The sequence below is a fragment of the Strix uralensis genome, chromosome Z (genome assembly GCF_047716275.1).
Source record: "Strix uralensis isolate ZFMK-TIS-50842 chromosome Z, bStrUra1, whole genome shotgun sequence".
In the NCBI taxonomy this organism is placed as follows: domain Eukaryota; kingdom Metazoa; phylum Chordata; class Aves; order Strigiformes; family Strigidae; genus Strix; species Strix uralensis.
In genome coordinates, this window is record NC_134012.1 from 44,528,253 (window position 1) to 44,554,693 (window position 26,441).

Sequence of the window (26,441 nt, forward strand, 5' to 3'; positions counted from 1 at the left end):
AAAACTATTGCCCCTTTTCTTGTCACTACAGGCCTTGGTAAAATGTCTCTCTCCATCTTTCTGATAAGTGCCCTTTATATATTGAAAGGTCACAATAAGTTGTCCCCAGAGCTTTCTCTTCTCCAGGCTGAACAACCCCAACTCTCTCAGCCTTTCTTCATAGGAGAGAGTTCCAGCCTTCTGACCATTTCTGTGGTCAGAAAGGTGCTAACAGAATACTTTAAAAATTGCTTTTATTGAGCTTCCAGTTATGTTTATGTCCACTTCTGATTTTTGTATTAGTACAAATAATTTCTTCATTAATATACTAACTGTGGATTTATCTGGTAATATATTTGACAAAAAAAGATCAGCCCTCTGGATTTTACATTTTTTTCTGTCTGTCAAAAAGCTCCTATTAAAAAATAGCCCTAAAACATACCATCCTAAACCACTAAGGAATTACATCCAAGATCATAATTGTATTCACATCCTGGCAGTATTTAACTACTTCAGGAATTTAAAACACATATAGTTATTAAGCATAGACATTGTCTAACAAAAAGGACTAAGAGTGAAATACACTTTTGGGACATCAAAGTCATACTCTACTAGTAGTGACAGCAAGTATCACCCAAATACTTCCCCTTCTCAAGAGTGTTAGCAGCCTCCAGGCAGAAGACATTAGTCTTGGGTTCCAGCCACCCCATGGTCCACACTCAGTACTGAGTGTTCATGTGTACCCAGCATGGCCATGCCAAGTTCTCCCCTGCCTGCAGCAAGACCTGAATCAGTTTCTGATTTAATTCTCAGAGCTTTTTGAGATATGAGTAAACCAGGTTAATGCAGTCCTCAGAGCACTGTGCCCTGCATATGGGGACATTTTCCCCAGAGTCAGAGAAAATACCGGTGAGCCCTGCTGAAAACCTCAGCAGAGTGACCAGGAAGACTAGTTTACTTCTCTGCCTCTGAAGGAGCAGAGTTGTGATAGAAACAGAAAACCCAACTAACGCTGGCTCATGATTGCTATGACAGACAAGCTGCTGCTTTTCTGCAACAGCATTTGGCTGTAAATCATAAAGCCTCTACTGAAGATATTCATTTATATCACTTGAAATGAGCCAGCTTATGTGAATGGAATAAATCTGAGGATTATGTGCATTTAGAAGGGAGAAAAAAGTTTGCTGAAATAAAGTTGGGTAAGGAGCATCTACAGTAATAGAGGCTATAATTTTTTAACTAGTGATAGTCCTTTTATATTGGATATTTTTTCCCAAAAAGCAGAGATCCATTGAAAAACACGGCAGCTTGAAAGTTTTCTTTAAACAGCAAAGGCCATTTTGTGACTGCACAATGGAACACCTTTTAAGAAAATGTACTCATTTCCTCTGTTAGGAGCAAATTTACCCTCAGAGATACATTTAGGATTCTCTGATAACTCAAAAGCAGCCAAATGTAATTTCACCCTATCAAACAATAAAATCACCTTCTGGTGAGAACCTCTATGCTAGGCTTCATCTCAGAACAGATGATGACAGATGAGTCAATAGCACTGTAAGTGGAAATGCTGACGGATGGTTAGCAGGATACACAAAGATAGCATTCCTGTGCTGTCAGGTATACCAGACACATGGTGCAGAACATCCTTCCTGGTCTGTCTTGCACAGTGGCTGTGCCTGTTCAGAAGAGTCGGTGCTCCAGAGGGATATTTACACTCAAACTAATTCCTGAGTGAGCATAGGGCTCTGCAACTGATTTTGGCAGAGGAAAGATATACACAAATATGCAGAAGGTCGTAACAAAGTGTTTTGCAGATTATCTAATAGCAACTATGGTGATTTTTAGAACTAAAACTATACTGAACTCAGCCCAAAGCAGAGAATTTATTAATTAACTAAGCGGACTTCACACTATCCCCGTAGAGTTATTGTAGTAGATTCTGAGCAGTAACCTGAAGCAAAACAGTTAAACAATATCAAGTCAACACAGATAGGTGGACCAGTAACGCTGGTAATAGACCCTGTGGATGAATTTCTGCATCCCCTGACTTAAAAGCAACCCCCCAATAGCTGATTCTTCTGGAGGGAAGAAGTGATACAGTTATAAACAACTTCAGGCGTCTCACTGATCTGAGTTGTCCTATGTAGGCCCTTATCTTTTCCTATTATTACTAGATGTTCTACAGCCTGACAGGATGCTCTAAGTACTTAAAATATGTATAGCAGATGGTGTGATCTGCTTCCTAACTGGCCTAAATCCTAGCTCCACCTAAGTGGACACACTCTAATAATAAAACAACTGACAGTTTTGTAATTACTCAAATACACTATAGCAAAGCAACAGCAATGAAGAGCTTTGCTGTTCTCAAGGGTAGGTGCTTGTTTTTTAAAAAAGACAGAACTACCCCCCCACAAGATGTTCACCATTGTGATGGATGAATACAAGTACGGATAGATAATTGCCTAGAACATTCTCACAAGTGTATTGGTTCAATAATTAGTATATAAAGAGGTTATGCAAATGTATCTAACTTTTAAGGACTTTCCTTTTAAAACGCAATCTTCATTGTCTATACCTAAAGCATTCTGCTTTGGAGAATTGTGTCAGTTTATCATTCACCTTTTAAATTTGTTGATCCCAGTTCTTCCTTCTTAATACTGCAAAATAGAAATCTACATTTCACATTAAGTGGCAGACTGTTAGGTTATGAGGGGAAGACTTCTATCCCTCCCCTTTCCTCCCTGCCCCCCCCATCCTTTGCAGAGTTTTGCTAAAGGTCTGAGTTGGGTTTGTTAAAAGAAAATAATGCCAAAGGTTATAATTCCCATGGCATTCATCCTGTTAGTGCTGTCAGTCCACTTGGCAATGTTTGGAATACTAGGAGCTGCAGAGCACAGTAATTGTGCATATCTTTATATCTAGCAGAAAAGGACTTAAAGTCTGTCAGTTGTTGAGCAAAGGCACTAGCTTTTTAAATTCTTTGTCTGCTATGCTGATCATGGTTTGGTGACAATTCTGAGTGCTATTGTAATAGAAATTTAAAGCCTAATTTTGCCTTTTGCCTGCTGTTACTCCTGTTTTAGAGAGATTTAATTTACGTTTTCCAACATGTGTAAGTTTGACTCACAAAATATGACCCTAGGAAAGCAACCAACTGTAACACAAAATGTCAATCTACTTTTCTTTATATATCCCAGCACAGGCCTCAAGTTTCTGCTTAGATTGTTTTACATTCACAGCTCCATTCCTTGCTTTTCAGACCTAGCAGAAAACAGTGCTGCAGACCCGATGAGTAATGAGAAAGTTTGATAATAAAGAGTTTGAGGCTGGGAGAAGTAATGACACCTCCCTGGCTTCTCTTGAGAGATTCCCTCTCCTCCTTTGTGCACCTCCATCTCTGGAACTATACAGATATATCCCTGATCTTACATGTCTTTCAACTGGAAGTAACATTGTCTGCATCTCAATTTGTGCTAGGGAAAAAAAAAAATCCAATAACCATGATCTCGGCTGCAGAATTCAATGTATTTTTCAGCTACCTTCACCAAATCCCAAAGAGATTTTTTAGGTCTCTCTCAAGGCTAGCAGAGTTCAGATACCTGGCAATTTGTTTGGGTTTAACATATGAAGCGCTGAAAAAATTCCTAATGCAATTTTAATATTATGTTTAAGAAAACTTTATTTATAGCGGTGAGCTGAATTGTTGCATGTGGAACAGAAACAAGAGCCATCTAAGAAAGGTTTCAATGACCATACAATAAAAAGACAATCCGTTTAAACTTGCTCCTAAAAACCACAAGTTTTTACTCCACTTTTCCTCAATTATCTTAATTTCCAAATCTACCTACGATACTTGCTCTACCTATAACAATGCTTTCTGTATGAAGCAATGATAAAGGTTATGGTGTTCACCCTATGATTCCTATGATATTTAATCATGGTTTGAGATCCCTGAGGAGACAGACCTTTTCCTATCATACATGTTCTGTCAGGGCTGGGGGAGACACTTCAACTCACTGTTAGACTAGCTATTAATTGTAGATTGTTTGCTTCTCTCCTTTCCTGGTGGTAAACTAAACACTACTCTCACTTCAAACAACTTCCAAGCAGGGGCAAGTCAAAAAGTGTTCAGATTAATCTAATCAGTTCAACTAATAGACGACTAATGCCTACCTATGTGAGTGAGTGCCAACATCTCTCTCAGACTTTACATCCAACAATCTGTTAAAGACTTGGTCATGTATGTATGGCTAGGTTGTCTATTCCAAAAATACACTTGTTTTTTCAGAACTCTTGCTGTCAACTGCCTACTTAGAAACACAGAATCATAGAATCACTTATATTGGAAAAGACCCTTAAGATCATCGAGTCCAAACCTAAACCTAATACTGCCAAGTCCACCACTAAACCATACCCCTAAATGCCACATCTACACATCTTTTAAATACCTCCAGGGATGGTCACTCAACCACTTCCCTGGGCAGCCTGTTCCAATGCTTGATAACTCATTTGGTGAAAAAATTGTTCCTAATACACCATCTAAACCTTGGATTTGTTGGATGGGTGCAACTTGAGGCCATTTCCTCTCATCCTATCACTTGTTACCTGGGAAAAGGGACTGACACCCACTTTGCTACAACCTCCTTTCACATAGTTGTAGAGAGCGATAAGGTCTTGCCTGAGCCTCCTTTTCTCCAGGCTAAACAAACCCAGTTCCCTCCATCACACTGCATATGACTTGTTCTCTAGACCCTTCACTAGCCTCATGGCTCTTCTTTGGATATGCTCCCACAACTCAATGTCTTTTTTGTAGTGAGAGGCCCAAATCTGAACACAGTAATTGAGGTGCGGCCTCACCACTGCCGAGTACAAGGGGACAATCACTTCCCTAGTCCTGATGGCCACACTATTTCTGATACAGGCCAGGATGCTACTGTCCTTTTCGGCCACCTGGGCACACTGCTGGCTCATATTCAGCCCGCTGTTGACCAACAGGTCCTTTTCTGCTGGGCAGCTTTCCAGCCACTCTTCCCCAAGCCTGTAGCGTTGCATGGGGTTGTTGTGACCCAAGTACAGGACCCAGCACTCACACCTTGTTGAACCTCACGCAATTGGCTTCAGCCCATCGATCCAGCCTGTCCAGATCCCTCTGTAGAGCCATTCTACCCTCGAGCAGATCAACACTCCGGCACAACTTGTGATCGTCTGCAAACTTACTGAGGGTGCACTCGATCCAGATCACTGATAAAGATATTAAACAGAACTGGCCCCAATACTGAGCCCTGAGGAACATCGCTTGTGACTGGCTGCCAACTAGATTTAACTTCATTCACCACAACTCTTTTGGCTCGGCCATCCAGCCAGTTTTTACCCAGCAAAGAGTATGCCTGTCCATGCCATTAGCAGCCAGCTTCTCCATGAGAATGCTGTGGGAAACAGCGTCAAATGGTTTACTAGAGTCTAGGCAGGCAATATCCACAGCCTTTCCCTCAGCCACTAAACAGGTCAGCCTGTTATAAGAGATCAGGTTAGTCAAGCAGGACCTGCCTTTCATAAACCTACGCTGACTGGATCTGATCACCTGGTTGTTCTGTACATGCCACGTGGTAGCACTCAGGATGATCTGTTCCATAACCTTCCCCGGCACTAAGGTCAGACTAACAGGTTCCCTGGATCGTCCTTCTGGTCCTTCTTGTAGATGGGCATCTCATTTGCTAACTTTCAGTTAACTGGGACATCCCTGGTTAGCCCAGACTGCTGGGAAATGATTAGAAGTGGATTGGCGAGCACTTCCACCAGTTCTCTCAGTACCCTCAGGTGGATCCCATCTGGTCCTACAGACTTGTGTGTGTCTAAGTGGTGTAGCAGGTCACTAACCATTTCCCCTTGGATTATGGGGCTTATTCTGCTCCCCTTCCCTGTCTTCCAGCTTAGGGGCCTGGGTACCCTGAGAACAATTGGCCTTACTGTTAAAAACTGAGGCAAAAAAGGCATTAAGTACCTCAGCCTCTTCCTCATCCTTTGTCACTATGTTCCCCCCGGCATCCAATAAAGGATAGAGGTTCTCCTTAGCCGTCCTTTTCCTGCTAATGTATTTATAGAAAAATTTTTTATTGTCTTTTATGGCAGTAGCCAAATTAAGTTCTAGTTGGGCTTTGGCTAACTCCCTTCATAACCTCACAACATCCTTGGAGTCCTCCTGAGTGGTCTGCCTCTTATTCCATAAACTCTTAGTCATAAACTCTTTTTTTTCCTGAGTTCCAGCCAAAGCTCTCTGTTCAGCCAGGTCGGTCTTTTTCTCCGCTAGCTCATCTTTCAGCACATGAGGACAGCCTGCTCCTGTGCCTTTAAGATTTCCTTCTTGAAGAATGTCCAACCTTCCTGAGCCCCTCTGTCCTTCAGGACTGCCTCCCAAGGGACTCTGTCAACTAGTCTCCTAGACAGGCCAAAGTCTGCCCTCCAGAAGTCCAAGGTAGCAGTTCAGCTGACCCCATTCCTTACTTCTCCGAGAATCGAAAACTCTATCATTTCATGATTGCTATGCCCAAGAGAGCCTCCAACCATCACGTCACCCACAAGTCCTTCTCTGTTCACAAACAGCAGGTCCAGTGAGGTACCTTCCCTAGTTGGCTCTTTCACCAGCTGTGTCAGGAAATTGTCTTCCACACACTCCAGGAACCTCCTGGACTGGTTCCTCTCTGCTGCACTGCATTTCCAGCAGACATCTGGTAAGTTGAAGTCCCCCATGAGAACAAGGCCTAGTGATTGTGAGACTTCTCCCAGCCGCTTGTAGAATATTTTATCTGTCTCTTCATCCTGGTTGGGTTGTGTATAACAGGCTACCACCATGACCTCTGCCGTGTTGAACTTTCCCCTGATTCTTATCCATAAATACTCAACCCTTTCATCACCATCATCAAGCTCCAGATAGTCAAAACATTCCCTAACATAAAGGGCTACCCCACCACCTCTCCTTCCTTGCCTATGCCTTCTGAAGGGTTTATAGCCATCCATTAGCAGCACTCCAGCTGTATGAGTCACTTCATCATGTTTACATGATTACAACTATATCACAATTTTCCAGCTGCGCAATGGCTTCTAACTCCTCCTGTTTGTTGCCCATGCTGCATGCATTGGTGTAGATGCACTTCAGTTGGGTTACTGATTCTGACACCTTTTCTGGGGGAGAAGCCCTAATTCCTATGTGATTGTTCTCAGGCACTTCTGTGATTTCTAACACATCAGCAACCCTTATGTCTTTGTTGCTGTGTGGATCTCCAATCCCTACCTCTGCTGTGTTGGCTAAGGTGTTGTGTGCATTAGTACAGAGACATTTCAAACATGCTCTAGTGTACTCAGCACAATGTGGAGCAGACTGGAGGACCTCACTTGCACACTGCCCCTCAAATACTGGCATGCCACAAGGAGGCTTATCTCTAGGGAGCCTGGTTTTATCCCTTTCTCCCTTCAAATCTAGTTTGAAGCTCTTTCAGTGAGCCTGCTAACTCCTGTGGGAAGATCCTTGTCTCATTTTGAGACAGGTGTACTGTGTCTGTCACCAGCAGGCCTGGTGTCACGTAGACTGACCCATGATCGGAAAACCCAAAATTCTGCCAGTGACACCAGGCTTGGAGCCAGGTATTGATCTTCTGGATCTTCCTGTTTCTTCCCTCATAATTTCTTGCAACTGGAAGGATAGAGGAGAACACTGTTAGTGCTCCTGATCCCTTAACCAGTCATCCCAAGGCCCTGAAGTCTCATTTGATTGCCCTTGGACTTCTTATTGCAACTTCATAACTGTCTGCATGAAAAACCTTTCTTAGTAAGGTCTGGTTTATGTGGCTCACATTTGAAAATGGTATGTTATACACTTGTTTCTTGATAAATGTAATTCCTACAACATTTAAATCACGTACATTAATGTCTAGTGAATAGGACTCCAGATGTCAGATTCTTCTGATGATGTTATCATTACACCAGTGGTTTAGAGAACAACACTACTGAGCTGGAGCCTTTTTCAAGCACTAACACAAAATTTGGACGCAAAATTTGGCTTAAGGGGATTTGCCGGATGGTGTAGAGCTGCAGAAATAGCTCTGTGTCACAGCTTGGCAATGAAGCCATGGGCCTGCTGAGAAGAGCAGGTGGCCAGAGGACATGGCGCTAGGGGCATTCCTAGTGAGGAAATACTGCCTTGAGCCAACACAGCCCTGGGATTGAGAGAGAAATGAGTAACATGTGAGATAGCTTGCATTTGCCCATGTTTGACAAGTTGAACAAGAAACTTACCAAAAGCATGCTAAGTTGTGTGCCTGAAAACATCAGCTTAATCTTTCACGCACAAAAAATCATTAGTCTAGCTTGCATAGGGTACGGTCTTCCTCAGTCCTACAAAGACCAATGTAACTTCATGTGTTTGGTGTCAGATTGCCAACTACCCAAAATTGGGACATTACAACAGCCACACTCAAAGCTCGTATTTCACTTACTCCATGTACCATGTGTATGGGAATTAGGGGTGGGCATGATAGTTGATATTGGCTGCTAACGGCATGTGAAAATATCAGATAGCGTCTCTAAGATTGGAAGGTCTTTTGATAGATGAACAGCTTTGACTGGCTGACATAACCGTTCATAAGTGTTTGCTATTTTTCAAAAGTCTTATGTCACCTTCTAACAGTGAATTAAAAATATAATTTTAAAGCTATTGAAAATACACAGCAGGGTGTTTATGAAGAGTTTATTTTTATTCTCTGAAATGTACACATTGTTGTGAAGATTTTGTTGCTGGTCTCTGAATTTGTGCCTAGTTACTGGTCACCCTACAGAAACTTAAATCTGGCCAATCTAGGTCTCTATCTAGGAGCATAGATAGACTTGTCTCTTTCTCATTCCCAGACTGGTAATGCTCTGCCTGCAATGAGAATAATCATCAGTTTTATTAAATACTGTAATTAAGCAATTATATTAAAAGGCTGTGAAATATTAAGTGACAATTCCCTCCCATGGTCACTCTCCAGTGGAAGCAGCAGATGCTTTGGCTAACCTAAAGGGATGCGACATAACTCTCTTAGTCTGTTATTCCCTGGTGAATGAGATGACTCTCAGTTTCTGTAGGAGGAATACCTTCACTGGGTCTAGGAATGGCCTGAAAATGAAAAAAAGTCACTAAAGTTTTGATTTCTTTTTATCTTTCAGTAGCATTTTATTTCACTGTACTGAAGTGTTACAGTCTACACTTTAGAGCCAGGAAGAGTGAAGGATGTTCTCTAAAAATCTCCCTGCAAATTAATAGTATTCCTTCACTGCGAATGGTCTGTTTTCCCAGAGACAGTATTTGACAGTATTTGGAGCTTCACTTACAGATAAAGAATTGTTCATATGATTTCACCATTGTTCTTAAAACTGCAGTGTTTCATTCTGTATCTTTCAACCTAGAGACAAGTTGGCATTAACACAGAATTCCCTTTTTATGAATGCAATTGCATGCTCTGTTGTTGACCAAACAACTGACAGAACAAGGAGCCTTTGCATATCAATCTGTCATAGCAAAAACAGACTAACAATTTTGATATCTTCACAAAAACAGATGATCCCTAGTATTTTTTCATATAATTAGTTAATTAACTGCTTTAATTATAAAAAAACACTCAGATTTTAAAGGAAAATTGAGCATAACATATCTCTTTATCTAGCGAAAAATTATATGTACAACTGACTAACCAGAGAATATCCCAAAATGAATATTCAAGTCTTTCTTTTAAAGACTACTAGGTAATAAGTTCCTGAGGAAAGATACATGCTGGCTGACAACAAAACAGTAATAAAAAAATTACCAAGAAAAAATTCTTGCCCATTCTTGAGTTAATTCTATTGACATGTATTTAATGAATGCTGTTTACTTGCCAGAAAATTAAACAAATAATGGGCACTGCTTTAGCAAATCACTGGCTGTCTCAAGTGTTTTTCATGAGTTAATCTTTCTTTTTATGAATGTAAGACAGAAAAAAAAAAGGAGATCTTGCAACCAGTAATGACATCTGTGAGCTCCTTCTGTGTGTTCTGCAATGGTGAAACACTGCCAGGAACTAAAGCAAGGGACAGGGTTGCCATGCAGCCCAGCAAAACAGTCCCCTGAAAAGGCATGCTGACCCACTTTCAACTACCAGCTCTTGCTGACCCTTTGTTGAGTGCGAGGTCCTTCCAAGTTTTTGCTGTTTTCACCCTTTCCGTTCTCGTTTCTAAAGGAGCAAGCCTGTCTCTCTCTTTCTTCTAATTTTCTTCTTTCTTCCCCAGTATGCATGGAAGAAAGGCAGATTGTTTCTTGTGACTGTCTTTGCTTTAGTTAATGTGAAAAAAAAAAATCTTCCACCCCTTCCCTTTTTAAGAACATGCTGTGGAAGAAATATGGATCTTGCCATCAACAAAATTATGATACAATTCCTTAAGGAACTCAGTCTGATCAGAGTAATTCATCTATGAAAAACCATACTTTAATTGTTACTCTTGGCAACAGTGAAGGATAATAGTGTAATATTATACTAAATATTGCCACGTGCAATAGTAAAAAACCTGTTTCAGTCTTGCCAGCAGTGGTGTGCAAACCCCCTTTTGAATTCAGGTTTGGATGTTGTGATTTAATCTAAATCTTTTGCTTCTCCTTCTTCCAAAACCAACAGAGGTTTAAAGAGAGCTGCATTTTTATTGGAACCATTTGCTCAGTGTAAGTTGCCAAAATAATTTAGTTAAAACTAGTGCTTTTATTTGGGTTAAGGTTGATTCCTGAGCTCCACAGAGGTCGAGGCACTTAGTTTGTCTTCCTCTTTTTCAGTTTCACCACGGAGTCTAAAGCAGAGCTCTGCCAGCTCAAGTTGTATTTCCTGAATCCCAGTCCCTCAGTTGAGCTTATTTATGTTTGTGACTTTGCGCAAGTGGAGGAGAAACCTTTTTTCAGCCCTTTTCCTCACTATTTATCTGCTACAGTGCATAGAAAAATGTGTGGCTCCAAGGATTCAGAATAAGCAGGTTCCAGTGGTGCAACTGTGCAAGTTCTGCTGCCAATGCTGCTACTGCTGGTGTGTTAGTGTGACCTCTCCTTGGATAATGAGTGACAGCTGCTGTGAAATGCCTCACAGGGTGTTTGCCTCTCTTGGGCAACAAGTGGAAAAACATAAAAATATAGAATGTATAGAATTACAGAAAAAAAATGCTTTACTTTATGCTACTTCAAAAGCACTGTTTGAACTTCAGATAGCTCCAACAAAATGATAATACAGTCACAATCTCCTGCCAAAACTTTTTAAATCCTGGGAAACATTTCTTAATAACAAATACTATAATGTTATTGCAATTAAGGAAGTATCTATTTCTCACTATGTATGTGTTTTGTGTGTGGGCATGCGCTGGTAAATGGGACAAAACCAGTCTCTTGAATGTCAGACCCTTCATGTGATGAGGGGGATTGAGTCAAATACCCATTTCTAAATCTATCCTCTGTAGTTAGAGCCTGGTTTGGATCCAAAAATGAAAGTGTTTTTGGTTTGGTTTCTATTCCATTTCAGCAGAAATGTCATAGGTCAGAATGATATATTAAAGATGCTTTATGGTAGCAGTGTCTTGATCTGAAATAGATTAAAGCTAGGCTTCAGTTTTAAAGTGAAACTAGGGTAAAGATTTGATGGTTTTTGTATATTACACTCTCAGGAGATCCTAGCACAAAATGGTTCAAATCTCATCTTAAAAGAAATGTTGAAGTCTTGGGTGGAATTCTCACGAAAAGAGAAACAGAAATAAGCCATTCTGGGTTTTTTTTTAGCTGCAATCCAAACTGAAAGCAGTAAGAATTTAGTGAATGGAAATCAGAAGGCAATCTGCATTGAAATGAAACGTATGCATCCAAGGTCCAGTTTTAAGTTACCCTGAAAATATAGATCTTATTTAATAGCACCAACGTTTGCCTCTGCTTTCATTACAAAAGAGAAAAGAAGTTAAAAAGATGTAGCTTTAATACAAAATTACAGGACTGTACAAAATTTTGGAAACCTACATAACAACTGACTGATTTTTGTATGACTTCTGTCCCGTTAAAAGTCCTGATAGCTCAAGATTTGATTTTATCCTAAATGTGACAGAAATCTTAAACATAAATAATGTAGGGTGAATCATACAAAACAGAAACTTGAAAATACTTTTTTGTCATTTTTAATCAAAATTGTCAACAATTCTGAATGAGAACATGGTCTGAATCTAGAAATTGCTGTATCTTCGACTCTAGACTATTTTATCAGTATACTAGCTATACAAGGAAAAATGAAAACCCATCAATTTACTTAGTTTTCTGCCACAACTGCAAGAAATAGGACTGCAAGGGACTAAGGAGACCTGGTCAATCCATTTTGTAGCTGTCTTTTTGGGTTTAGTCATTCTAAGAGGTTTTGCTTATAAAAGAGAATACAGGCCCCTTCAGTTTGAGTCTGAAAGGTCTCAAAGGATAAACAAACTACTTGAGATTATTTCTTCTTCAAAAATATCAAATAAGATGTTGCCTCTGATGGTAAAAAAGAAAGGGAGCTCTCACCCTTATAACCAGCTGCATTGGTTTTCCAGTCGTTAGCATTCAGATGTCCAGCACGTGAAGTCCTGACAATAATATGCTGTATGTCTCTCCAGGTCAGAAATGGACTATGAAAAAGGGGAAAGACAAAGTCACAGATCAGACATGTTATACCAGAATATTGGGATACTAGGTCATGTAAGCTAAGAAGTATCCAAACCAGAACAACCCTCATTTCACTTCTCTGCTTTCCTTTGGTCCATTCAAAAGAACATGTCCTAATTTTACAGAATTACTGTATAAAATTATGTATACAGCTGGGAGGTCTGCATTAAGCAGACTATAATGATATATGATAATATTATATTATATAAAATTTAAGGGAAGATGAAGTACATTTCACACAGAGGCAATCTGTATGACCACCAGCTACTGTATGTTATCTACCTTGACCAGTACAAAGGGAAAAAAAAGCAAAATGTTGGTTTGCTAAAAACCTCTACTAAATCTTACTAACTGTGTGTCAAGCTGGCAATTCCTTTAGACTTTCAGCTCTTATTGAAGCTATTTCAGGTGCCTCTGTTGTTATTCATCTGTCTATTATCCCTGGTCTTGGAATTCACTAAGGGTCTATGTGTATTCTTTGAGAAGTCCAAGCAGCTAGCACTGAATCTGAATAGTTACAGAGCAAGTGCCCGATTACACAGATGTGTATTCCTTTACGAGATTCTTATTAACCTGCCTACCAGGAAGGTGAAAGAAGATGCTGTCTGCATCCTCACTATGACATTAATATCCATTTATCTTGTAGGACTAGAGCAAATCTTTAGGGGTTATAGTTTTCTTGTTTCTCTTAGATCCACCCCAAGGAGAATTTCCTTTCTTAGAAAATGGTGCATGGCACTCAGTCGTAATGATGAAGATAGACCAGAATGAACCAGGCTGTTTCCACTGTCCAGGACTAGGCAATCACTGAAAACCTGGGAAACCTTGGTTCAATTCCTTAACACATATTGTTGTGTCTCGCAGACCAAGAAGTCACTTGGGCCAGCAGGCAAGTGATTTATTCCTGGCACTTATCTTTAAGGTGTGATACTCAGGCTCTGCTACCACTTACATGTAAAAACTACACCAAGGCAACAGCCATAAAAGTATGGGGAAGGTCAACCCGTAGGTGATTGTTGAGTTGGTCACTTTCAGGGGTGAGTGGGACATTGCCATCACATGCAGGGACTCTACACTCTTAAACCAACACATAGTGGCGTTACTAGAAATTTCAGTGAGAAATTTCTTTGGGAAGCAGACACAGGGTAACGGCAAACATGCAGAACAATTATCTAAGTCCCCCTGACAGTGGAAGACAAAAATCTCACTCGTCTCTCTGTTTGCTGTACACAAATGAATGTTGTGTGGATTGGCATCCTGCACACTTTGTTTCGCATCTTCCAGAACTTGTTTTGTCAAAAGAATATGTTTTTGGAAATAGTTGTGCAATCAGTGATTTATGGCACTTAAATATGGAAGTAGAATCCTGCTAATCCTGCAAGCTGAAATCAAGCTATTAGGAAGCAATCAGTGAATACATGTGATAATCTATAAAAAATTATCACTTCCTTTTTCATTCAAGATGCATCAAATTTAGATTTTCAGGTGACAAATTTCAGCTCCCACAAGCTGCAGCTTTAGGAGAAGGCAGTAGGGATGCAGAAGTTATTGCAAACCTGCAGTCTACTTGTTTATAAAAAAACTTGCCCCTAGCCTATCCTCTGTGTGCACATAGACATATATTCATGGGTATTAGCCATTGGAAGTTCACCTGTGTTGGTGGAATTACTGAAAATAAAAACGAATTTCGGAACCATGGTCCATAATTCCATATAGGAGAGAAAAACTTGGGACTTATAGGACATTCACTCACATATAACTGAGTTCTACACATTTTACTTTACAACAGCCTTATAATCCTTATCCTTGAAAACAAGTAGGAGTTGCCTAAAAACGTCAGACTTCTTTTATGTAACAAGATGGTAAGGAATAATGCAAAGACAGTGACCAAACCATTTAAGTATACATATTCTTCTTGTTTCCTTTGTAGTAATATATGATTTTAATTCTGACTGTATCTTTTCCATTGCAGAATATTTCCCAGTGCATGTGTGTGGACCATGGGTATGCTGATGTAACCTAGCACCTTTCTGCCTACAGCTAGGACACCACAGGAGGCAGCATGTATTCTTCTAGAGTCAGCACAGGAAGTCCTGTCTACGCCTGTTGAAACAGGAAGAGGAGATGGAATAATCTGAAGAATGAAGATGACTTTTAAGTTATTTTCTTATTAATTGTAGCCAGAATTTTTTTGTAATTCCTTCCAAGCTCTATCAATTCATGGCCATTCAATCTCTCTCTGGTTTTGGCTACAAGATATAAGGGTATTCCCATGTTTAAATTATTCTGTTATTTTTAAGGAGAGCTGATGCCTTGTCCCTGAGCACTTATTAAAGCATTAATTTGCCCATAGATAAATTTTTTTTCTTAAAGTGGAATTTCTCACACTAGACAGTTGGACTAGAATGACAGTAATTGTTTATCCAGCTGAGCTGGTAAAAATGACTGAAAAAAAAAAGCAAAAAAAAAGTCATGGAATGTAAGGAGCATTAAGGGTTTGTAAGATAGGGTATGCTTGGACAGTCACGTAACATGCTTCAAGAAAAAAAATCAATATGATTTTATACCAGCTCAGGAATTTCAGTGGGAGCCTGTGTAAAGTCTTAGAAAAACATGTTTCAAACCTTCAGGAAGACCTCCAGGAATCCTGAGAGCTGCATTCTTTATAATCTGGAATCTAAACAATCTGTTATTCTATAAAGCAAGCTGTCCGTGCTACTGGTGAAAAATAAGGCACTAAAATACTCCTCTCAACTTCTAAAGGAGAGATTCAAGATAGGGCACACTCAACTGATTGTTTAAAGAGGAATGATGGATCTAATGGTGGATCTAACTATGCCTAGATAAAGGATCTAAAGATATAGCAGTCCTCCCTTGATAATATTAACCTCTCATAAATTGGATTTAGTCACTCAGTCAGCAAATAGATTATGTATCAGAATCACGGTTTAACAAAAATCATGGCAGATCTTTAAAACTGAGCCATTCACTGTTGATCTGCCATCTTAATCTAATCATATAAATATAATGTAAGAATTTCTGGGGCAGAAAATCTTGATCAAAGGTCTGATTTCCAGGATATGACATGTTATATAGTTAAATCAGTTTGTCTCTTATGCAACTTCCAAATCTGCTTGCTTACTGTATAATTCATAAGATTTTTATGTTTTCTTCTCAAGAAATGACAGTTTGGGCATATTTATATCTAAAAGACTTAACAGCATAAAAACAATATTCAAACCAATTTTGGTAGCCTTATACAGGACCTTCACTATACTAACAATTGAGCTATTGCCAGAGTGAAGTTTTCTCTCTACAGTAGACAACTCATTTGAAGCCAAATAGGTCTGTAACTGTGTGCCCACAATTTTTTTCAGAAACTTTAACAAAAAAAAAAAAAAAAGAGAAAAAAAGAAAGAAACTGGACTGACGTCAAAATAGCAGTACATTTGGAGAAAGAAGAGGAATTTTTTTTTTTTTTTTTTTTTTTAAACAAGATAGTCTAGCAGCCAATTTTAAAGCATCTTGAAAAATCACAGAATTGGTCAAGTATTTGTAAAACATGACAAAATTGGATCCTAAGGGAGTAAACAGTTGTTTGCTAGCCATGTGGGCCCCAGATCCAGACAAGATGTCACTGATGTTAATTGATTTACCACTTGATTAATCTCAGAAGAATTAATGGCTAAACATCTTGAAATGAACAAATGCATTAACAGGAACAGTACTAACTCTGTTTGATAATGGATTGATTTCAAAAAATGAGCAATTTCCTTCCAGAAAATTTTTTTTCAATGTCTCATCTGAAATTTCCTTGGGATTACACATACCAGACAATACTAAAAATCAAACCAGAATAAGCAGAAGTGAGAACAATTACATACAAAAGTGCTTGTACAGCAGCCAAAAAATAATGAATGTTGTGTCCTTAACCAATAGTTATACTCTAAGGTACAGGCTTCTCAAAATGTTTATGAAACAAGGCAAATGAGAAAAAATGAAACAGGGCAGATATGTTAAATATAGTAATCATTTGCGATTTAACTGTATCTTTAAGCAGGTTGCTTCTAGAAATAGTAGATCACATTTCTGGCCAAATCTGATTTCTTCATTCCACAACTAGTCTTCCTAGTGGCAATTAGGCTAATCCTGGAAATAGCAAAGTATTCAGACTCTATCCTTTTGCATAAAGAAACTGTGCCAAAAATAATTTTCAGAATAAATAATTGGTGCAAGAGAGACAATTAGCAAAAATATCTCTCAATGCAATAAACAAATAGGGTGACACTTTGGTTTGGGTTTTTTTAGCAAAATGATATCATTAGCAACATGAAAAATGATTGCTACATTATCTTCATAATCAGCAATTTGAATGTGACAAAGGCGGCCTATCTGAGAAAATATTTCTTGCCAAAATAGCAGAGTCTGATGAGAATGGCTGGAAGAATACAATAAACTTTTCTCCAAAGAATCAAGGAAAAACACAATATTACAGGACAGATTAAGAAAAGGATCACCATTCAATTTGGAAGTATTAAATAACCTTTTTTGAAAATCTTGGCTATGAGAGAATGGACATGGATTAATTATTGCTATAAAAAGGAGTCTCTGTGCCCTAGACATCTTTTAGAGCAGCAGGATATAATTTTCATCACTAATTTCTACATAACACTACCCTTAAGGGCTTTATGATAAATTTATAAACAAAATACATTCCTATCACTTACAAATCAGCTGTATTGTCCCATGAGATCTGCAACCCTATTACCTGTCTTAGTAACTCCAATATATAGCCCCATGGACAGGAATATTGGCTGAGGTGTCCTGATATTTGCCGAATTTCACTGTGGAAAGGCACACTGGATCTGTCCATTTCAACAGTTACTAAGTAACTTCAGTAAATCACTCATGTTTAAACATATTAATCTTAAATATCTCAAGCTCACAAATTCTACAGTATCATAATTTTCCATTCGAAGCTATAGCTTCTTGAACATCTTTTCAAGGTAATAATATTTGCTTGTACAACATCATCTTTATCAGTTCATGTCTGGCTGTACTTTATGTCACTCTGTTTATATTCATGCAGCATCTCCATATAGTTGAGCTATGATACTGTGGTGCAAGGAATCTCAAAAGAAAGACTGCAGGGGGACTGCAATCCAGCAAACCTGCTCCTCTTCCATCTTCCTCATTTTCCTCTCTCTGCAAGAACACAGACAGGGAAAAGCAGATAGGCTCCCTGCTCTCAAGCTGAACTGCCAGCAGCACCCCTTAGAGCAACTTCAGAGGCAACCCTAAGAAGCCTCTAAAAGCTGAGGCTGGGGAACACTTGGAGAACCAAGAAACTACAGGGGATAGAGCTGCCAAGCTGTTAAAACTCTCAACTGAGCACATGCCAACTGAGATTTTTGAAAAGCTTATAAAAAGTAAAAGGCATTGCCCTGGCACCAGAGCAACGGCTATCCACTTGTTCTATTTCTAGCTGTTGCTCCAAAGCACAGACACAGTAAAACTCAGTGAAAAAGTTAAAAATGATCACAGTCAAACTTTTTTTTTTTTTTTTAAACCTAGACTCAGTTTAAGAAATGTCTGGACGGAATTTTCTTAAAACCTTTTTAAAGCAAGTTACATGGAAAATTTCAGACCAAACGATTTTGCTTTGGCAAAGTTACATGTAACTGAAAACAGGACCTTAAAATGGGAAACACAGGGTGACCTGAATTCAGGAAAGTGCTTCCAAGTCAATCTCAAGATAATAACTGAAATTGCATAAGTGGCGCAGGTGGTTAAAGCTCAAGAGAAACACAGGTTCTAAATTAAGCATTCATTTGTGTTTATGTTTTTCAAACACTTTACCATTAAGAGCATTATTTTAAAACTACCAAATATGCAAAGATTCACAAAAAGATTTCTAACTCACACACTTCAGCATGCCCTTTTATAACAAGCAGTCAATCAATGGAGCAAAGACCTAGTTAAAGCTGATGGACTGACAGTAATTTCTCCTTCTCTTACACTGGAAGCCTACGTATAGAGGTCACTTGACAACACTTCAACAGTTCACTTTAATTGTGCCATCAACTTTAGCCTCCATGAACAAGCAAACCCCTCATAACTTTGACAACACAGAAATATGTTCTCTGTATCCAAAACTGCCCCTTGCCAGACAGTATACTGCTTTTCTCCTTTCTGTAAGAAAATCGATCAATATGGGAAGTATGGCAAGTATCTGAGCAGTTTTCAGAAATCCAGAGTATCTTCCTCTGACACTCTTGACCCCTTGCAATGTGAACTCTATTTTCCTTTCATCTCAGTGATTACACTTAGTTGTACTGTCTTTTAGAAGAATGCGGTGCATTGTCACTTTTCTGAATGGATTGTCGGTATCAGAATTCACTGAAATTCTTTATCTCTTCCCAGCACTACATTGTTCTAGTCTTGGTTTCATGTAACCAAAGACAAATGAAATATATAGCTCATGTGAAGAGAATCATGGAAGAAAACAGACTCTCTCCAAAGCTATACCACTGAGTATACCACACAGTAGAAACAGCAGATTAATACCTCCATTTCGGGTACTACTTCTTACTTATGTAACTGCAGTGTATATACCATGGGTTGGAAAACATGCATTGGCTTATAGGTAGTGGAGCATGCAGTTCACTTGGGGATGTATGATGTATTCTTCCATCAGCAACATAAGATTTTTTTTTTCATTTGGCTTCTTCAAAGGAACAGGGCACAATGCAAACTGGAACGAATGTAGGCATACTGTCTCTCCTGACTCTGATTTTTCATCAATGAGAAATGGTATTTCTGATATCAACAGTAGATGGTACTATGTAATGCAAATAATTTATTTTTAGTAAGAACATTGCTGCCTCTGCTGACTAGATCGATTATACTTTATATCCACAATTGCTGGTTTGCAAGTAGTAAAATTCAACATTGAATAATGACTAAGAAGTGCAATACACAAGCAAGCATTTATTAATAGAGCCTGAACAGGGTACTAGATACACTAGGAACCATGAGATAAAATAATTAACCACCTGACTACCATAAGAATACCAAAGAATAAGAAGATTTTGAGATGTCTTTCTTCATGTGACAGTTGTTGCACATCTACATTTCTGCGTTACACCCTCAGGGATTCCAAACAAGCAGTCTGAAACTCAGTTACATTTCTTTGGTTCCTGAAGGAAAACATGTCACTTAATACTCAAATACTGGATGGAAAATAAAAAAAAAGATGTGTTCACATTATTTGAAATTGGGGTAGTAAGCAGACCACCATCCCATACTTTTGTTGCCAGGATTTCAGGAGCAGATCCTAGTTGGAAAAAACAACTAAGTGGAGGGTTCAAATCAGTAGGCAGGTAAGAGGTCCTCCATCAGTTATTTGCCAATTGTACGATATGGGGATTATCAAAGAAAGTGGCAGAGTGGAGTGGAAATCAGCCTTGCTCATTTTCCATTGTTTTAATGTACCTTTGAATGTGAGTTGAAGCAACCTCTTGGCTGTTCTAACTCATATCCAGGCCAGACTAGCGCTCTGTTCACCTCCTGATGTCTCCCAGGAAAAAGAACTTGGCTGCTGGGGAAAACCGACCTCATAGGCTCAAAACCCTTCCACAGTATAACCTGTGTTTTCCAACACAAAGTGGAATGAAACTATATATTATTACAGACATATTCAAGAGGTGTCCAGGACTAAGTACTCCAATTTTTAAGCACCTTGCTGTATGAAAGGCGTAATCAACTTTACAAAATCCCTTTCCAACTATTTTTTTTTTAAATATTATATAAACACTAGTGATATTAGCACTGACACTAATATGGAATCTAAGGAAGAATCTGTGTTGAAGTATGTAAACTCTGTTTGAATGCAAACAAGTAGCAAAAGTAAGCTCTTATGCTAAGCCACAATATCATGTGCCCTTTGTATGCCATATATTTTAAAAGGAAGACGGCTTCAAAACTCCTTTTTTGCATACTTTAATTCCTAGCATTTATCTATGATCATCTAAATTGGCATGTATCACAGGTGAGAAATATAACCTGAATTTTCAAATCAGATAAATAAATAAGAATTACCATTCAGAAGCTGCTTAAAATAATCTGAACAGTTTTCATACAAATAAATTCCAGACATTAAAATTGAATATATTATGATAAGATCTCCTTGTAATATTAAAGGCCTTACTTCATAATATATAACTTCACAAGACCAAAGGTTTCTCCAGCCCTAGGACTGGATTAATTTATAGGAAAAAAAAAGCATGGGAAATGTGGAAATACTTATCTCCCCAATTTCCTTTTTTTTTTTTTTTTTTTTTTCATGGCTGTGTCCAGAAAATTGGTTGTAAATACACATAGGAGAGAAAAGCTATGGATGGAATACACATGAATAAACCCACATTTATGATATTATTAATATAATTTCTTTGGATCTATTAAAATACACAGGCTAAGATTTGAAAATAAGAATCCTCCATATACTGAAAGTGAATAAAATCTGAAAGGAGGCAAAATCAATATATTTTCACCCTGAATCTCTTGTTAGCACCATGCAACAGAGTACAATACAAAAACATGACTAGGATCTTTAGTCACTGGCATATTTTATCTCCATCACTGCATGTGAAGCTTAATACAGTCTTGCCTTTGTTCCTATCATAGCAACCATTCATTTGGAAAAAAAAAATACTAGTCCATAGGCACTAACATGGATTTCCCATTCGTATAGTCACCAAAATCCACAGAGAAAAAAGACTGCATAAGTGTAAGCTTCTCACTGTGTTTTAAGATGTCACAATCAGCAATAGCTTGCTTGTAGGTATTGTGTGCTATAATTCTCTGAAATGTTCAATTATAACAATCATTTGGTAGAACATGCACACAAAATAGCATATAAAATACAAACAATAATTTACAAGCAACCTCTGTTCATTAAGAAATAATTAGAAAAACTTTCAACAGAATGAAATTTATGCACATGCAATTTTACCTGCATGTGAAGATTGTTTAGAATGAATTTAAGAATTTTAAAACTGAGATTAAGAAAAGATTAAAAAGATTTTTTTAAAAAAGCAATAGCATTATATTAACTTTTCAAAATACCGTTGTTTCTAATGACTCATTAAGAAAATCTAATGATACAAGCACTGCACTACTTAAGATTATGTCAGATCTTCAATTACTAACTCTTATTCTCATGACTATGACTCTACAGCAAAAAAGTATTCTGTGTTGAATATAGGCCCATTTTCTTCAAAAAAGCAACTTTAAAGATGGAAACATAATTCTGCTGCTATGAATTACATACACTTTGAAATTACTATGGTGTGCAAATTTTTTATGTCCTTCAAAGGAACTGACTACCCCCAGAAGAAACTGGTTTTCTTCAGAATTTAATAGAATTAATCTCAAACATTTGATGTCAAGTAGGATTTGGGGTCGAAGTTTCCACCTTAGATCTGCAAGTATTATCCAACACACTGCAAAGTAATGCAAAATGTTTTGAAATACAGATCTACCCGATAAATCTCCACTATTTCTGCTGCTCCATGAAGCACATTAAAGGTATGTATTAGACACAGAGAACAAAATTCTACAGTTGAGAAAACGCTTGTAAGACGGAAACTTTTCTGAGCTAAAGCTAAAAGGACTATGGAGCTACACTAATGATGGTTTTTACAGCTGAGAAGCTTAGCCCATTAGAAAAAACGGACTTGTGTCAGCATGCAGAAGTTGAGAATTTTTATTTTTCATACTACATTAATTTCTGTTCATGGTAGCCTAACACCATCCTAAAACTTTCTTCAGTGTTCAAGAATGGACACCGCTAAGAGGAGCCTGATGAATGCAAGAGGCAATGAATGCAGAGCACAGCAGATCTAGGCAGCTCTGCGAGGGTAGTGTAAGACATTGTGAGGATGCTGCACATAATTTAGTGGAAACTATCTGTGATCAACACTGTTTCAAGTTATTTCAACACTGTCATCATTTCCAGGATATCAGCTTTCCTGCATGTGAAATAAGCACACAGATCTTTCCTGCCCTTGGAACGGTACTGTGAGTTTCCAAAGCACTTTGAGATCCCTGGATAAAGATGCTGAATGAGTGAGAAAGATCTTTCCATAGGCTCAATTTCTTTTTTTTTTCAGAGTATAACTCAGATCTTACTTTGCTTCCAGTGCCAGTGCAATGATGCCTGCAGCCATAGGTGCAGAGGCTGAGGTTCCAGTATGGCTGTCTGTGCAACGCTGCCTCAGGTCTGTGGTGATCTGGAAGAAATTGAATGTGTGAAATTTAGAACACAGCTTCAGAAATCAGAACAGGTTTCATTTGCTCAAATATGTCGCATGTACGTGGAGAGTATTTCCTTCTTTCGTTGCAAGGAAAATTAAAGGGAAAAAAAAGGGTGTCTAAATACATGATGTTAGATGTTCTGAGCTTGAGGTCACTTGTGAACGTGGAGAAGTGTTCTCTGTATTGCACTGAAAACATAAGTTAGTCTCTGTTTTTTTCATGGCATGATCAATAAAAAGACTCATAAATTAGAAAAACATGCAGAGGGTTTTAAAACTGCACAGTTAGAAGTCTGCCTTTCTATTTGCATTTATAGAGCACTTTCCATCCAAGAATCTCAAAGTGCTTTAACAAATAGCAATGAACTAAATCTTACAGCACTCCCTATATACAGACTGGTTATACCCATTTTAGAGACTATAAAGGAGGTATAAAGGGTTAATTAGGTTGCCTGAAGTCACACTGGAAGTATGTGGCAGAATAGAATACAGTTGCGCTCATGCTAAGTACTGTGTTTAATTCTTCATTCATGCCTTATGCAATAATTCACATGAAATTAATCAACAATTCATTGGAAAATCCTGATGTAATCACAAATCTGGCTTAGACATCACCAGCCAATTAGTTATTCGAAGCTTTAAACTGTTGTGTATTGCTTAATTATATGCTGCCACATATTTTTATATGTAATCTAAGATGTATAAACTGTAACGTGCAATACCAACTAGAGGCACAGTCTTCTACTTAGTGTTAGGATGTTCCTATGTCATAATGAATTTTAGGCAGATTCTGTCTGTAAAACAGTAAATCATACACAAAAATGTGTTTATTCTAAATTCTGCTTGTTTCAGGCAATGTTAATCTAAAATGATTCTAATCTATGCTTGTCTTCCTGAAGAAGTGGTTCCTAGCAAGAGCAAGGCAGTAGAGACAAGAAGTTACTACTACCTAACAGAACCTCAAGCAAAACTCACATGGACTTGAGCATAGTTACTAGTAAACAGCAGTCCACAGCACGGAAACCTCCATGAAGGTGGCAAGGTGAATGACCTGTGACACCAAACATTATTCTCAGCATTTCAGCTGATCCCTAAGATTCAGTCACTATGAGACACAAAATAATCTGCCTAAGGGGCAAAGGAGAAGTTGCTCACACATCTTTATACCTAAGCATACAGGATTATTGTGTTTTCATTTCCTCTAATTCACTAGTATCATATTTCATTTGCAACATGGATATGCACAAACATGGGAGGAGAGGATCAGAGGATCGAAAAATCACAAAAAAACATAGGACATGTAAAAATGCTTGTCTAGCTTTGAAACTGGAAGATTCACAAAGAAAAAACAGCCACATCCCACTGCGCAGAATACAAGCAATTGCATTTAGGAAGTATAGGTTTCATACACCTGCATTAGCCATATTCAGCAGTATATGTATTGCATAATTTGTACAAGGCTGCTGAAAGTTCTCACAACGTGTAAGCATATGCAAGCTAACACAAAAGACTTCTAATAGAGAAGCAGCTAGCAGCACTGAGCAAATGATTGTCAAAAGTAGTGAGCAAGTGAAACAAAATGGAAGCTTCTAGAGGTTGGAAAAGATAAATTAAAGCAGTTATAACGTCATATCCTTAAATTAGTGAACTTACTAAAGGCCAGATTTCTTGAATAATGAAGTCTAGAAAAAATGTTTTTTTCCCAGTTATTTAATATCCTTCATAAATGCAAACCTTGTTAAATAATTTATCTGTCAACAGCTAAAAGTTGAACCCCATAAATAAAATGTTCATATAATTTCTTTATCTCTTGCCTTCTCTCCTATTGACTGTGTATTTAGACAATGAAAATTCATAGTGTTGGGAAAACATTTAGGCATGAAAATTCCATAAATGTCCTGACAATATCAAGAGATGAAACTTCAGCAGGAACATCCCCAACACTACACTGCCTATATGTGCAAACGCAAGTAGTAATTTTGCAGCTGGGATTAACATGTCCAAGGACTACAGGATGACATGCACCCAAATAGAGACATACAAGATTCAGGTATCCCATTTGGAAGAACACTGGTCAATGCTGTGGCGAGAAGTGGAAGGGAGGCCAGGAAAAAGAGAGGGCAGAAAAAGGGACTAATACATGCTTGGCAGAATAAGGGACTAATACATGCTTGTCTCTTTTGTAGCCTGGTACCTTGTCCCCCACAAAAAAGTAGTGCAGCAGGCACTTTCCTCAGAGGACCAAAAGGTAGCAAAGCCTACAGGAGGTCAGGCAGGGAGAATTGCCTCATAGCAGCTTTTCCTTAAGAGGCAGCCTCTCTCAATACAGTGAAAAGCACACTGCATTGTGCTATCTGTGTTTCTCATCCTCTGGAAGAACATGCTTCCAGAGTGTTTTTATTGCCCTGTAGCTACAGATAGCAGGCACAATAAACCACGACACCTCTGTATCTGGCAAAGTTGTCTCTCACATTCCAAGCAGATGTCGTGGCAGTAGTTTTAACTACAGACCTTTATTTCTCTCACTCAGCAGAAAACATGTAGGGAAAGCTTCCTAAGGGGAAATACTATTTGAGCTATTTCAAAGGAAAGTTACTGACAGGAGCTGAGATGTTTAGGTGTAAATTATCTCCAAGATCTGAGGTGTGTTTTTCAGCACCACGGATTAACCGTCAGAGAAGTGTTACATCAACCTTGAGAAAAACTAGTACAGGACCACCAACAGGCAAGCAAGTTTCAAGAAATAAAATGGTGCCCCCAATTCCTGGGCCATACGAGAGCAACATCATTAATCACAATAAAAGCACATGGTATTTGACAGCACCATGAGGCTGTCATTAGTGTGTATTAGCTGTCATTCTGATCAATAGAGCGGGGAGAAGGAGAAATTTTTGAATCTTTTCTTGAGTACAACACATTTGTACACTTCAAATACCTTTGTAACAACTGCTGGTCTATAAAAATGCTGATCAGACTGCCCAAGAGAAGTCCATGCAATACTTCTAGGGGCATGAGTTATACCCACTTCTAAAGCTTTTGAATCTGCTAGATTTGATTGAAGACAACGACAATGTTTCTGGTACTGGTCTAGTTTAATCAACATGAAATCAGCAACCTAGGACAGACATCCTGATGAAAGGCAAACAAAAATGATACAAATCACCACAATGCACTGTAATACCTGCCATATGCAGATGTCCAACAGCTTTCAGAAAATCCACACATTTATTAAAGAAAAAGCTCTAGTTTTATAGAAGCACCTTGCTCTGAAGAATTAAGGAGATGTGATTTCTGTACAGTCATTATTAAGGCTGCATCATCAATCTTTCCATAGTTTCACTGATTCCAAAGTTAATGATTAAAGTCAAAAATGGGATTTCTCTTAGCAGAGAACATGCTCACTCTTCCACTCCTAAGCTTCTGCATTT

General features: G+C 38.4%; 1 protein-coding gene across 6 annotated transcripts in view; it reads right to left on the reverse strand.

The window, feature by feature from the left end:
* PCSK5 (proprotein convertase subtilisin/kexin type 5) overlaps nucleotides 1–26,441 on the reverse strand; it is a 257,528-nt gene that overhangs the window by 100,197 nt on the left and 130,890 nt on the right. For 4 of the 6 annotated variants that reach the window (XR_012626955.1, XR_012626956.1, XM_074855002.1 and 1 more), the window contains exons 9-10: nucleotides 22,889–22,989; nucleotides 12,557–12,660 (exon numbers count right to left, since the gene is read on the reverse strand). Coding sequence is in view for 4 of the 6 variants with exons in the window: in XM_074855002.1 (XP_074711103.1) it covers nucleotides 12,557–12,660; nucleotides 22,889–22,989 (205 nt within the window). In the remaining 2 variants the exon portion in view is untranslated. The other 2 variants (XM_074855000.1, XM_074855001.1) reach the window with 2 other exon arrangements.